The 16,238-nt window shown below is 38.0% G+C and overlaps 1 protein-coding gene across 2 annotated transcripts in view; it reads right to left on the bottom strand.

The window, feature by feature from the left end:
• Positions 1-16,238, bottom strand: part of CNTNAP5 (contactin associated protein family member 5) — a 269,159-nt gene that overhangs the window by 14,083 nt on the left and 238,838 nt on the right. For both annotated transcript variants that reach the window (XM_062607158.1, XM_062607157.1), the window contains exon 15: positions 5,961-6,117. In XM_062607158.1, coding sequence (XP_062463142.1) covers positions 5,961-6,117 — 157 coding nt within the window. The remainder of the gene's footprint in view (positions 1-5,960; positions 6,118-16,238) is intronic.

The following is a 16,238-nucleotide window of genomic DNA, read 5'->3' as shown; positions in this document are numbered from 1 at the left end:
TCAGCAGCATACTTATATAGCTTATTGTATCAGCCTTTGAAAGTTAGTATAAATGCTCTCAACAGATCATGAAACAGTAGAAACAAAAGCTGAACTATTTATTTCTTAGGAAGATAATTAAATAAGGTGTTTCAGTAGGTGGGAGTAAGAAGAATGTGAATGAATAAAAGGCAGAAAGATGCACAGAAAGGATACAAAATATGCAACAAATACGTGAATAAGTAAGCTGGCATTTGCTTTAGAAAAATAAAATAATAAAAAAAAAATCCACGAAATATTTAAGGAGGTTCGAGGTTCCCTGCAAATTTATTTTCATTCAAAAAATGGTGCAGTCTTTTGACTAGCTATGATTAGCATTAAAAGTCAGTATCTTTCTACAGCTACCACTGAAGATAGCTACAAAAAAAAATGAATGGTGACATTTTAAAGGGATCTATTCCACAACTCTGAGAACTGCATTCCTCATTGGATATTCTGTTATATTGCATGAAGTTCTTTTACATAGAATTTTATGATTCAGAGTTTTTACTAGTTATATGCCAGTATCACAGATAACTTTAGTAACGTAGCTCAACTGTGAGAAAAAAAAATATTCTAGAACTAATAAAAATATTCACTTTTATGTTAATGCCTTGAAAACTCAATCAAGTTTCTCTTGAATCTCAAACAGTGCATTTTATGTATTTTATCCTCTCACATGTGATAGAAAAGAATTGTGTAAGGATATTCTCATACAAGCAGACACTGAAACAAAACCTCTCAGGAAAACATTCTGCCCTTCAAGGAATGTGTTTGTGACAGGAACAATGTACCTATTGTTGCAGTTTATTATTATTATTTCATGGTGGGAAATCGAGTTTTTGATAAAAAAGTCAGGAAGTTTCAACTAAGAAAAGCAGAAAAGAGGTTTGAACACGATGCAGGCCCCCACAGGAGCTAAATTTTGAGTGTTTTAAATTCCTGGTATTCTTGAAGTTAAACTTATTTCAGACTCCATTTCTTGCAAAGCACCACAATTCCTCTTCCCGTTACTTGGTGCTCAATGGCAGCCTCTCAAATACAGTGTATTATGCCTCAGAGAGGACTGTGTACCTGTAAAATAATATCCCAGAGGCACTGCTGTGGCACTACAAAATACAAATGTTCCACATTTTGGACAAAGCATTTGGAATTTTTCCTGAAGGGGGCTTGGAGATCACTTGACTGTACTACAGTTTTCAAATAAAAAGTTTTTACTTATATGTATTTTAATTTAGCAGTTCACATATGTTTAAAACTAGATTCTATTTGGTTTTCCATAGCTGTTTCTCTGGTTAGCCAGAACCATTACTTTATTTTTCTTAGCAGGTTTCACATAGCACTCTGTAGCCACTTCCACCAAGCATGCCTTTTGTACCATGCTATGCCCTGCTTCTCAGTATTGAGAATTACAGGTTGGTCCTGCTGCTCCTTGACCAGGAGTGTAAAGTTAAGTCCCGAGTTCACAAAAATCAAAGCAGGTTTTATCACATTCCTGAAAGGAGTCCTGTACATGCAGAAAATGGTATAAATATATTAATAAACTTGGGAAGTAGACTTTCTGCTTATCTAACTTGGTACTCAATTTGGCATAAATTAGATGAAAAACTGAACATATTTCAGAGGGTGGAAAGCACCCTCAAGAAACAGATGTTTCTCTGAACTCTTTGCATAAAGGGTGATATCAATTTGTACTTCCCACAAGCAAAACCCAAACAAAACAAATCCAATAATGCCCTTTAAATTAAAAAACTGAAATATTTTTAGTTATGGGTATTAAATACAGTTGCATGTAATCTATTTATCCATGTCTGAGGATTAATGTCTGTATCTACCCAAAGGCCTTCCTCAATAAGCTGTGAGGCATGTTACACATCAAACAAATGTTCTGTTTGTTTGGGGAGAGGGGGAAAGGAAAAAAAAATTCACTGCAAATGCAGCAATGATAGTGCAGTGATAGTGCAGCAACTGGCTCCTTTAAGATGTAGCACAGGTAGTCTTACCTGTAAATGCCAAATAACTATTTTGACAGTAACCTTAGGAGACTATTTGTCTTTTTCCTGGCTACTTATAAAAGCATGGTCAAAAAGTTCTCACTCTATGGTATCCTAACAGTATAAACTATTGTAAATTGGTAATCTCTAGGTAGCTGTGTCTGTATATTTTAAACAGATAGTAGAGCAGTGGTGCCATTAAATATAATTTATTCTTGCATGATCCCCTGTTGGTACACTTTCTTCTTGTACATTAATGAAAACTGGTGGGGTCTGAGCCTCAGTAGCTCAGATATTCACCGCAGATTTTCATGAATACAGTACATTAGGGGAAAAGAATACTATCATCAGCAGATGTCAATGAACCACACGAGGAAAGGGCTAGTGAAACAGACTTCCATCAGAAAAAAAGTTTTGTGCTCTATGCAGAAGGTATCATTAATAATCCAAATGAATAAATTTTAATTGCTGTCTTACCCACCAGCTGCATCCAAAAATGCTTTACTGGGTACAATAACCTAGAATACAGAGTAAATTTAAAAACAGCAGCAGAAGGGGACATACCTAACAGTTGAAGGCAAGATGCAGTGGCTATATTTTGTTGAATTAGAGAATAGGTAAAGAGAAAGAATTTGGTAGTGATTCCTGATTCCTGACACCTCAGGGGCCTGCTAGCGTCAGCTCTCTGCAGGCAGATTTTCCAGTTTGTTGACAAATGCAGTCATGAAGGCAGATATCCAAGACAGCTCTATACAGCCAGGTCACCTCCAGCAGGGTTTATTTATGAGCTGCCTCCACTGCTTCTGGGGAAATGGATTCAGTGTAGGGTAGTTGCTGAATGAACAAAACCTGTCAAATCTGGGCTTCTCAGTGGCTGGGTTTCTCTGTCCTGCTCTCCTCAGCCCTTCCAGTTTCAGCATCCTGGCTCTGGCACATCTTTGCACAAATATAACTAATCCAAAGAGGGCTTTATTTGCCTCCATGTTGCATTACTTGTTCCAACAGTTAACTATTCTCAGTGTTGGGGAAGGGCAAGAGAGAAAAAAAACATTTCCTGAACTAGATTTAGCTTCAGCTTGTGGCCACTGTATTTCTATATTTCTAAAATCTTCCCATCCACTAGCAAGACCTTTCAACAGTCAGGAATCTCTCCTTTTTGGAGGCATGCATTACCGTCATGTCACGTTTAACACCTTTCCAGATCCCTTGCTTGGGTTAGGGTGAAAACTTATGCCTCTGCTCCCTCAGCAGAGGTCTTCTCCCATTCTCCAGCCAAAAAAAAAATTCAGATGTTCCACTATTCTGCAGTGACAAAATTAGCTGTCATCAAACTGTAGGGTTTGGAAGTATGGTGGGTAGCTAGATGGAAAAAGATACTTTTCACTAGAATGCTTTAATAAAAAGAAAACTGAAAAATACAAAAGCCTTCCCCAAATAGCATACATATATTTCTATTCATCAACTTGGTGTCATGTAAGAGCCCAGAGATAACAGCTGTCTCAGATGTCTACTTAGATATCATTTAAAACTCAGCATGCCTAGAAATGTGCATTTTGTACTGCCAAACACCTGGCTCAGGACTTTTTTCAGGTCTGTTTTCTCCTATTTTCCATTTATTTTGCTACTCTGAGAAATTAGTAGCTTCTTCTGCACTTAAGATTTAGTCTAGGGAAACCAAACAAAAAACCTACGCCTGTTTCCTCTTCAGGACACTCCAACTATTCTGGTCAATTCCTCCCTCACAGCTGCAGTGAGCAGCCTGATCTATGTAAAAGGAGTGAAAATGATTTTCTGGTTTTCCACTCTGCAGCACCCATTTTATTTCATGCTAAGGCAAATAAATGCATCTACTCCTGTATTGCTCCTTTCACTATAATGTATAGCAGGTTAAAGTCACAGTTCAGATCTTAGCAGATTTTAGATACAAATGCTCATTATGTATCAGGGGTCAGTGTTCTAGCAGAGAAACACAAAGCTATCTTCAAGAGGCATGAAAATTCTTAAAAAATCTTTGTAAAGGTCAAGATTTTTTAGCTTTTAAAAAGGCAACCTGCAATTTAAAATACTATCAAAGTCCAAATTTCAAATGGATTTAAAACCAAAACAAAACACCTGAATCTCCAAACCAACAAACAGTAGGCAGTTTAGCCGGGGAAATTTCTATGCATATCCTGTTATTATCATGAAATGAGGAGAAACAAGTAGCTCTGTGTGCTGCCAAGCTAATGAAGCATGACTTCCTACATCTCTTTCCCATGAGGGTTTTCCAAAATCTAATAAAAGTGTATGCTTCTTTAACTTCCTTCTTGTGGGTTTTAATTGGCTTTTTCCCCTCAGCCTGGCATAAATTTTCATAAAACGTGTAATTTCTAATACTTTTGAGATCCCTCTTTCTCTGCTAAAGATGTTCAAAATCATTGGGTGTGGGGTGAAAATGGAGATAAACATCCACAGCATAACTCGTTTAGGTCTGATTTCCTTTGGAGGCTCAGCTGAAACATTTTAAAACTGCATTTAGCTTTCACCTTGCATTTGTTACTACAATCTAGTAGTGCACTGTTCGTCAATGTCAGACTACAACTGCAGTAGTGTACCAACATAACACACCCTGCTCCACTTTAGTAGCTCACTGAAAGGTGAAGTCTGGATTATGAAAACAGCCAAGCCCCAGTAAAAACAGATGCTTTTCATGTTCATGAGCAAACCTCACCAAAATGCATCTGATAACCTAGCATTAAAGAAAAGATAGATTAACATGCGCAGCCAGGCCCCTCTTTAGTTATCTATACAAACCACATTCATAAACCAACATTTACATTATGATCTTCATGAAGAAATCCCCTTATGGCTGTGATTTTTGAAAGTGAACAGTGACTCCAGGGATATAAAGGATCCAAGAGAATAATCACACTGTCTGGAAATCAAGCAACCAAAAAAGCCTCACGCAGTGACAAGTCATTTCTGAATTACTTTTTTGGTTTTAAGACCCCTTACAGCTCCTTTCTGCTCATTCTCTTTTAAGTGAAGGTTTCACAGGGATAATTCGGTTGCTATTTCAAACACAGTAGCCTGCTACAGCAAGGCATTTCTTGTCTACATCCATTATTTGTAATTTCCGTACTACTCAAGGTTAAAATATCTTTATTTCTAGAGAAAGGGCAGCAGCTCCTATCAGTGAGTCCAGAAATGAGACAGGGTGAAGCAGAGTTTTCACGTGCATTTTCAGTGTTTCAAATTATACTTTTAACAACACTCATCTGACATTTCTGTCCCCTTCAACACAAATATGGAATTAATTGGAAAGTTCACCAACTAGCTCTCAGCTGCTGGACAGTCTCTGAAGGTAAAGATGATGGAAGAAGGTTGCGAGGGTGCTTTCATAAGTTCACGCAGCAGACCACAAAGGTCCAAACCCAAGGAAGACTTTGAATGTTCATGCTGTAAATCTAAAAACTTCCTATGGACACTGAGCCAAAGCATACAGAAACTAAAGGAAGTCTTTCCATTGACTTTAAAATGCTTGGGACCCAATGTAACTTTTCTGATAGAGCAGATTTCTTGTTGTTTAGCTGTCTGTACCTGAATTTTGTTGTCTACGCCTGAATTTCCTACTCTGGTGTATATCCATGTACAAGCCTCCTAGAGCCTTTATTCACGCAATGCTCCAGCTGAATCAATGGAAACTTTTAAATAAATAGATCAACTGGATTTGGCATTGAACAGCAAATAATTTTTTAAAACAACCCATCTCAGCAACCTGCTTCAGCCAGATATCATGTCTTTGTTTCAAATAAGCAATTTGAGATGAAACCAGAAGTCTAAATTCTAGTTTGAATCTCATTTTCATTTGACCATACTCAAGCCATTCAAGCTTCCTGAGCTTTCTTGCCCTACTTCCTATCCCCACCTCTCACACAGATACAACTATAATCACATGAAATTTATTACCATTCTTCTCTATCTGCGTCACAGTTGCAAAAATATCTCATATCCAGACAACTTTCTTCCAGTCCACATGCACACTGTTGAATGCCTGGAAGAGATCCTCCCCAGTAAAGATGCTTTTCATTGGCACGGCCAACCCACCAAGCAAATGGCATTCCATCTAGATGAAAGGGAAACAGAGGGTGGGGTGGGGGGAGAAGAGAAAAGAGGAAAAGAGAGAGAGAGAAAACTTGATAAGCAAATTGGAATTTCCTGAGAATGAAAAAGAGAATGGAGGTGGACACGTTAAATAATTCTGAAAGAAAAGATGCAAACTACAGATGAACTAACAAACCATAAACTTTACCCAACTTCCATTTTATGGACTGTATGTTGAGAAAGCAACAGCTCTATGGTAATCCTGTTTGGTTTGAAGAGCAGATGTTTTCCCCATAGGGTTCATGTGCCAATCATCCATGAGAACTTTGGCAAAGTTCAGCTGTGAAGACTTTTACCATGAGAACCCAACACCATTGTCTGTACCAGCTGTGTCCACTGTTTTTGTGTGATGCTAGAGGGAAGGTCTGACCACTGAAGGAGTCTGAAAAAAATGTCACCTGGCATGACTCACACTGCACAGTTGTCTTGAACCACCCAGCACTGGCTAAGGACCTCTTGCAGAGTCAAGTAGTTATAAAGGAGACTCTAGCTCTTAAATCAGGACTTTCTTACCTTAAGGCTCACATATAATGAATAAAACCCTTCAGAAATAAAACACAAACTGACCAATTATGATGGGTTTAATACAGTTCCTCTCAGAACTACAAACCAAAATTTGTATGGGTTTCTAAGGCAGCAGTCCAAGGGTGGGATCTGCAATTGCAAAGCTCTGTAAGATATTAAACCAGGTAGGACATAAGTGGGGAAAAGGATCTCCCTATTTGGGAATTAATGTATCTCTGTGACATTATTTTCTATCTGCAGGAGCTCCAAGATCTATGTATTTGTATAAACCAAGATAGATTTTGTTTAAATTTTGTAATCTGTTATACATCAAGCATTTAAATTTTAACAGTCAGGTACAGTAAGCAGGCTCAGATGTAATGAAATTCACAGATTAGTGTTTTGTTAAGACTGACTTCGTCTTCCAGCTCAGGTAGCTTTTTCATTGACTTCTTGTCGTGGTTTAAACCCAGTCAGGTAACTCGTTCGCTCACTTCCCCCCCTTTTCTTGCCCTCCCCCTGCTCTCGGAGGGACGGAGAGGAGAATTTTTGAGATAAGAACAGTTTAGTAACTAAGGTATAACACAAATCACTACTGCTACCACCAATGATAATAATGATAAAGGAAATAACAAGGGAAGAGAATACATCATCTCACCACCAGCCGACCGATGAACCAAGCTCTCACCGATACCTGTCTCCCAGCCCTTCCGGCTCACTCCCAGTTACCTCCTGGGCATGACGTGCTGTGGTATGGAATACCTCTTTGGTCAGTTTGGGTCAGGTGTCCTGCCTCTGCTTCCTCCTGGCTTCCCCTCCCCCCTGGCAGAGCATGAGGCTCACAAAGTCCTTGGCCAAACCAAAACATCCTTGTTATCAGCTCTGTTCCCGAGCTGAAAGTCAAAACACTGCACTACACCAGCTACCAAGAAGGGGAAAAATGACTGCTACTGCTTAACCCAGGACACTTCTTAATCCTTAAATCAAGAAATGTAATCAGTTACACAGAGGTAGATGGCAAAATTTAGCAAAATTGACATATGAAGACTTTTTGATCACAGGAGTTTCGAAAAATAAACTGCACTGTTAATGTAGAAAAATGTATCAATTTATTTTTCTATTTTACTAACATTATTAGTAGGGCGTATTCCTCATTATACAAAGCAAGAAAGCCTAAAATATGGAATGCAATCAAGGTTAACTGTAGAGTATAAGGGACTAATTAAAATGAGTTTTAGAATCACTTGGCAAAATTAATTCATATTTGTTTTCCTTTTAAGCTTAGACTGCTGAACTGCAAAATCATAAAAAGGGAAAATAAAAATAGGAAGAGTAATTCTGTTCTCATGATACCAACAATTAAGACATGATGATTTTGACCAATACCCCATGGTACTCATTAGGAAAACACAATTCAAGAACATCTAAGAATTCATCTTACAAAAATGCACACGCTCATTTTAGGTCTCATATTATTGTCAACACATTTCTGTTTTATTTTCTTATCAGCTGATTTTCTTGCAGAAGGTGATTGCTGCAGCCAGAGAAATGGGTCTATAGTATATTATCGGGAAATTACTTGGTAAAGCTTGGAATAGTAATGTTAATTGAATAAAAGGGTGACTTGTCTAGGAGTTGAAATAGATACTATACAGAAGTGCTTAATCTAATTTTACAAGTGCCCATTCTGGAAAAATATTTAGGTAAAGACAACTCCTTTGGGCCATCAGCAAATGATGGTATTCATTAATCAAATTCAACCTCAAATTCTTTTGGCAGAAATCATTACATACTTCAACATAACACTGAAATGAACAATCATTCACAGGAATTAAGAATGAGTAGTTTTCTGATATCTTTTTCAGGCCTGCTGTTATTTGTTTTATTGAGCAATACCAAGCGAACACATACACGTTCAGATTTATAATATAGACTGGGGAAGTGAGAAAAGCACCACAGTTTGAATCATTTACAACTAAATTAAATACAGTGCTAAAAACCAGAGAATTCAACATTATAGGGAACAATCTTAGGTTGTCAAGGGCTATAAAAAAACAGTGCCTTTTGAAAAAATTCTATATATTAGGCAGAGTTCTGCCACCCTTTACTCTAGATAAGTGGATTTTTCTCCCTAACTAGACCCTTAGAAATCAATAGTGGCATTATGGAAAATTATGCCCTGATTCTTCAAAACTCTTTTTCACATGCTTAATTTTTAACACATGAGAAATCACAGAGCTATTCAACAAAGCTCTTAAATCTAAGGTACTTCAGCAACATTCAAAGTGTGTAGGAATTACTGAAACTTATACTGTATGTCATATACCTGTAATGCCTAAGTAATCAGTAATTCACTAGCAATGCAAATCAATCTATTCTTCTTTCTAGAAAATTTACACCATTGTAATTTGGCAGAGTTGGAAGGTGCCTTGCATTAAAATTGAGTTTGGCCAACAGGTATTGATTAAGATTCTTTCTTCTAAGTCTGTAGATTTATTGCAATATCTTCACTTCTGTAATCATGACATTGCAATTTTTTAGAAGCACTATCAATTCTCCACCACTTCAAAATGAATTAATTACAATTCCTTGCTGAAACCACAGACTAAGTCAGTAATGTTAATTAACAAGGTAATATGGCCCCATAAAACAATGATTAGTAGAATTTTTAAGCTGACAACTCCATTTGATAAAACATGCTACTGATTCTTCATTCTGTGCTTACACACACCTAGTTAAACATTATCTAGTAAAAAACAGTAGTCAAAAGCCTACTGTACAAATAAAAGTATTATTTTCCATGCTTTTTTGTCTGTTTAAAACTGGAAAAAAAACCCCACCTTGCTATGATAAATTTATTAAGATTGTCTTTGAACTCCATACTATGGTTCTGAAGCAGAGAATATGTGGGGAAAAAATCCAGACCAAGCAAACATGCTCCAAGTGATTGAGCTCACCAGCAAAAGAACAGAGATCTGTTTCTTTCAAGTGATTTCTTCCTGTACTGCTTAAGCTGCCTTGGGAAGGTTTTAATTTTTACAAACAAGGCCTCAAAAAAAGCAAAACTTTTTGAGGACAATAACCCCTTCTGTGATGATGCTGTCTGGAAGACTCTAAAAAACAGCTGTGATATTTTCATAACTTTTTACCATAATTTAATACAGTATTGAATAAAAGAAGAGAGCAGGCAGACAGTATTTTGTATGAAATCAAGTACTGCTAGTCATTCATACTGCCAGGCACACGCTGCAGAAAGTAAGGTTGGCATAGGTTTTCTGAAAGGCAAAATAAGGGTTTTCACCTGATCATCTTGATGTTTCCCTCAGATAGAAAGAGCCTCAGTTTCCATAGGCTCGTCTTTTGTGGTCTATTGGTCTATTCAACAGCTACTGTGTGTATGTATCTGAAGAACCAAGTAAGATTTTGGAAATCCTGTCATATACAATACTGAAATGCGTGGACAAGAAAGAACTCTGTTTTATTTCATCCAGCAAGGCACAGAGAGTAAGCTCCTTTCAGATGTCAGTTCTTCAGCAGACCTCTAGTACCTGCTCTATCAATGTGCTTAACCAAACTGTTCACTGTTAGTTCTCTATATAAAATCTGTTTCAGCAGAAGCAAGGCTGTCACAGACTGTACAGATCACAAGCACAGAGGCCAAGGACTATGAAGAGAACAGGAGACACATGGAAGCTGTTTGCACTGATCCTTAGAAGGAGATGCAAATTGAGATCAAATTTACCTGCAATGCGTGTCCTGCTCTTCTAGTGACAAGAGTGGCTGAATAGACATTTGGTGTCCTTCCACCAGCTCACAAGATAATATCTGTCCTCCTAAATCTCCCTTGTGCTGACAGGTCTCTCATTTTCTGTATTAGAAGGCATTGACATTTGTAGCAATACAAGTTATTTTTAAAGGTTTTAGGCTTGCTCATGTTTTAAATGGCAGAGAATCTTTTAAAAATTATTTGTATAGGTATTCAGAAGCTGGAGGAAGAGAAGAAGCAACATATTTCAACAGCATTTAGAACTAAAGTACTATGCATATAAGTCCCAAGCAACTCCCGTGGACTCAGTTTACCTTTACATAGGCAGAAAGTCCTAGCATTGGCTTTTATGTTTATCCAGTGCGAGTTAAGACAAAGCCATGCGTTTTAACCGTATTTAGAATATTTATCAAGATTTGCCTGCATCATTTGCCAGATGGTTCTTGTTATTGCGACAAACAAAAATGTATCAATGGAAGTATAACAAGATAATCTGGATCTCTTGCTAAACTTTTGTGCTGTATAAACCTAAAGTCTGCCCCAGTAATTACATATCTCTAACAGAAGTAAGGCTTTTGGGTACCTAAATTACTGCAACTGCAACTCCCTCCGGAACAGCTGTTATCATAGTGTGCTCTGTTCTTCCTGGAGTTGTTAAGATGTTCTCACAGATGAGAATGGGCAGAAGATAAATAAATATGAACTTTTACTTCTGGATTTAACAGGAGGCTAACAAGCTGCAATGACAAAGTTGTGCCATTTCACACTAACAGTGCTTCAGTAAGAGCAAAATCTTCATCAAGCCTTTGAGAGGCAGATCTGAGGATGGGCGTAAGGATTTCAGACACAACTACTTATATATGCCGAGCGAGATACGGTCTATATCCAGACTAAACTTTTATGACTTGTGAATGTCTTTGCTGAAGTCCCAAGAAGGCTGAAAATACTATGAGTATTTGCATTCTCCCCTGCCAGCTCAGGCGGGGCTGTTCTCTCAATAAATTTCTGGCCACATGACAAAGTTTCCTGAAAGATGCAATTGGGACTCCAGCCAGCAACAGAAACTATGGGACCAGCTAAAGGCATCCAGGTTAGGGAGAAAAAGCATCAACAACAAACTAAATAAACAACAAAAATGCAGAAAAGATTACAGTTTTCAGGGGCAAATGACAAAACAGAGAAAATATCAGCTTTGAGTCCTCAGGAGTTTTGCTAAAGATGGACTAGATATCCTACCCTGTTGAAACAAAAGCTTTAGCTTATTGCCTTTATCTTGTGCATTTCAGCTCAGCTTCACTTCAAACCTGTCCCTCTTGCTTTCAACTCCTTTTCTTCTTCTTCATTCCCCTTTTTCTTTCCCATTTTCTTTGTTTAGCCTAACTCCTCCATGAAAATTCTCATAAATAAGCCCTCCATTGCCTTAACATATAGGCCAATGACATTGATGCATGCCCTGCCACATCCTGACTCAATGGTGGGACCAGAAACCCATCAGTGGCCTGGATTTAATAGCAAGTGAACAAAATCATGGATAAGCCACAGCAGGCTCCAGCATGACCCTGCCTGGGCCAAAGGAGCAGGTCCTGCTCAACTGATGTCTCTACTTTTTTTCCTACGTCATAGGTATAGCCAGTAAGAATAATGTCAATAAGATGATGCCAACATTTTTTGCTCTCACACTGACCATTCAACTCCTATGTATTCATTACAATCACATTTAAAGGGGGTAAAAAATGAAAATTAATCATATTTTTGATCCATTTACTCTTGAAAGATCCATAATGGCAACTCAAGCTCTTGGGATAGGGTGTGGACGAAGAGTAACAGAGGGACCCTACCTGCAGCACTCTGCACCTTTTGCACTGAATGTACAGGAAAGCCTCCAGCTGTACACCGCTCCCAGCCTCACATACTTTAATTTGCCTACCAGCCTGAGCCCTTCACCAAGAAAGTCCAGGAAAACTCTGGTTTAACAGTAAGTTGGAAGCCCAGGTACAACTCAAAGCAGGTTGCTCAAGTTTATGGACACAAGTCAACTGGAGTAAAGTTGAGTGGAATTAATTAAGGTTTAATCCAATTCTTGAAGGAAGAAATGGAAGATTTGCTGATCATGGCCAAGCAAAATGCAATTTGATAAACTGAAAAAAGAAAATAGATAAAATGGGGACATTTGGGACATTTAATAGGAGACTGGATAAGTTACAAAAAAACATGCTGTGGAAAGCAATCTTTGCTTGGTCCTTTGGGAGAAACTACATTAACTAATAACAGTTCTTCACCCCTTATTTTGGAAAGTGTCTGAGTAAAAATGGAAGTACCTTACTCAACAGAACTGTTTCCTGTATAGGCAATCTTAACTACCAGCATTAATAATGAGAAAAGTATCATTATTACTTTTTTTCCCTCCTGCTAACATCACACCAATACAGTCACTGCAATGAACTCTCTTCTGACTTGACAACCCTCAAAAAAAGGCAGATTAATTTTATTCCCATTGTACTTGTGATGGCAGCTTTTTGGAATAATAAAACCTAGATTTGTATACAGAGAATCTTTATTAGCAATATTGATTCACAAAGCAGTGAGAATGCACCTTGTCCTTCAGCTCCCAGGTTAACAAAGCATGGCTGACAGTTAGACAGTAACATCTATTTACATGGAGTGATTATGATCAGAAAGTCACTGGGACAATGTTATTTCCAGAGATGGACTTTTTGAAATATAACCACTAACTGATTCCTATAAGTGCTGTCAATATCTACAGAATTTCATGGCTTAGATTGATCTTAAAGAAATCAGAAAACATCATCAGTAAATATGCTGAATTTCTGAACTGGAATAAAAATAGAAAAAAAAAGTCTTGAACATAAATTAGAAGAGGTAATAACATGTTGTTAATCACTTTGAAGCTGCAATCCCTAATTAAATAAAAGAAGGGATTTTCTTAAAACTTATAAAACAACTCACAGATATTATTGGGATGGTGCTTCTGTTTCAGAAAGAATTGTTTGGAAAATGAGATGTGAACATCTCAAGTTCCATGCAAAATCAACTGAGCAAATTAGAATCTCTGGTAAGAGGGAAATCCAGTATCATTCCTACATAGCTTTATATAAAAAGCCAGACATTTGGGATTTGATTTTTTTTGTTTGATTTTTTGTTATGTTTTTTTAAAGGCAAAAAAGCAGTATATTTAAATCCATGCTAAAGAGATGGAAAAAAACCCTTTGCAGAGCATGCAATATATTTGCTGTACTCTGTAAGACAAGCATTGTAAACAACCAAAAAATGAAACCAATACCCGGAAAAGAGTTTAGAGAATAAACAGGCACATTTCTGAGTCTTATACTAATTATGAGCCAACAGGGCATTTTGCACAAGCTGATTGAAAGCCATGCTCTTAGTTTCTCCTCCTACTCTTCTGTTATATCCTTACTGAACTGAAATCTCACAAGGCCAGTTGAACTGGATTATTTATTTTTGCACCCAAAACATGTTAGTTGGCAAAAGACAACACTCAGTTATACTTATTATGATCGTAACAGCACTTATCTGGACACCCAGCACAGCAGTGGAGAAAGCCCAGTTTTAAGCGCTTTATCAAAAAAAAAAACCAAACTCATCAAACTGCATCCCTGCAACTCATTAAACTTCTTTATAGTCCAATGTGTTACAACACATTACAGAGCAATGGTAAATAAATAACTGCTGATTTGACACTGCTTAGCAATTCTGCTTTCCTCAGTGTACAATTAATGTCAGCAGTTAATGCCTTAAGTGGTGGAATTGGAAACTCGACCACAATAAACAAATGCAGTCAAGTTTCAACTTAAGGATATATCCAAACTGCAGCATGGCATTGGTTCAGCCATCCCTGTCTCAGACTGCAATTACAGTTCTGTTGGTCAGAGCAGCAGGGGCATCATTTGTCATTCTAAGGAAGACTGGAGTGCTGTGAAATTGGGCACTTTGGAAAAATGCAGCTGTAGCAGAACATATGTATAGGCAAGACCATGAAATGAACTGGCTCCAAGCCAGCATGTAAGAAGAAAAACAAGAGAATATAAATGGAAAAATTCATAGAATACTGTACTCAGAAGACTCTTCTATTGATATATCCTAACCAGCTTTAAAGGTCAGGTTGACAACAATCTGTCTTCTCTGTGGAACAGCTTAATAATTTGCAGCTCTTTTTTCTTCACCCTGTTAGCAATGAGTTTACATCTTTCAAATAGATCTTCTATATAGCTTTTGCTATTTAATTGGTCTCAGATTCCTGAATATCTCTCTACACAACTGCAGCAAACAGAAGGATTATACATGGGTATGTATATACATTCACGCACAGACTGTACTGGATAGAATATGAACTGCTCAGCTATGCTCCTTAGCTCTACTGTCACTAATAGAGGTTATTGTTCATCTCAAGAGACAGTTTTCTGCTCCTGAAACAGAAGGAAGAACTCAGCTGTAGCTTTACCACTGCAGTGAATACCGGAATGAGCAGAGGCTGCAGAAGAATGACAACCATGCAATCACAAGGAACCACTAGTCAGTCCTTCCTCTTTTTCCAGACCCTGAACAGAACCGTGTGGAGACACAGACTCTTCCCCTTCCCCCATGCGTGCACACACATATACTGGGGCTGGACACTTCAGTGGCTCTATGCCCAGAGTCAAAGAGTCAGTCACAAAGCTTAAGAGTATTCAGAGACAGCACCACTTCCCTCTAGGCAAGATCAGGACATCTTATACCAATCCAGCATAAGATGACCTGGCCTCATTCATTGGTTCCTTGGCAGTTTTGGAGCACAGTTCTTGACTGTTGAGAGAATTCCAGTTACCACATCAATTGTGAAGAACATGTGGGCTGCAATGAGCATATCAAGTAGTTGGCTTTTTTTTCCATTTTCTTTCTTCCCATAGAGCATACAGTTCACAAGGTTACAGTTCTTATTTTCAGAGTAACTAATCTGGTGTTCATTTCATGCAATTTCAGCACTTCACTGAAATGGCCACATCTATGTGCCTTCTGTATTTAACGGCAAGAGAAAGAACCACCATCAAAGCCATTCAGTCAACCCACAAGCTTCGTGGGGTAAGAACCAAGATTTATACAAACAACCTAACTTTCTACTGTAGGACTTTTATGACAGCTGATGAAAAGCAAACTTTTCTTGTGGGCTGCATCACGTCTGTGAATCAAAATCCCAGGAGATCATTACATACATCACCGTCTTTCCTTCCAACAATAAGGCTCCTTAGTTGGACATACCATCCTCAAGACAAGTACAACCTACTACAAACCCTGTCTACTACTGGTTTGGAGAGATGTAGGCATCTCCCTCATACAGTGATGCTTGGGTGGAAACAACACAACTAATGCAGGTGAGTATGTCTAAAACTAAGGCAGAATTTTGGCAAGGTATACCTTAATATATGTTGCTAGAGTTCTCCAACAGCTATGCAAAAAGTAACTGGGTTCAATCACTTCCATTAACTGCCTACTTCATTTGCCTGCATTCTTTTCAAGGTATGGAGCCCCAGGGACCAGAGGTCAGAGGAAATGAGATCACGGAAAAGATCAGACTCAAGGTCCGATCAATCCCAGATCAGACAAAATGTGAATCCCTGAGGGGCAAGCTACTTTTAAAAATATAGAAGAGCGCCCCCCCCCTTCTCTCTACATACAACTTCATGCATATGTACACCTCTTATAATGGAAGCTTTTCCACTGAGTTTTACGTTAGGGAATTAGTAAGTATAAGTTATACATTCATGGCTGTAATACACTCCTAAGGATTATGGTTTTTC

This window comes from Pezoporus occidentalis, unplaced genomic scaffold (genome assembly GCF_034315485.1).
Source record: "Pezoporus occidentalis ecotype Australia unplaced genomic scaffold, CSIRO_AGI_Poc_V1 ctg12, whole genome shotgun sequence".
Taxonomy (NCBI): Eukaryota; Metazoa; Chordata; class Aves; order Psittaciformes; family Psittacidae; genus Pezoporus; species Pezoporus occidentalis.
This window is presented reverse-complemented; position numbering and strand designations above follow the sequence as displayed.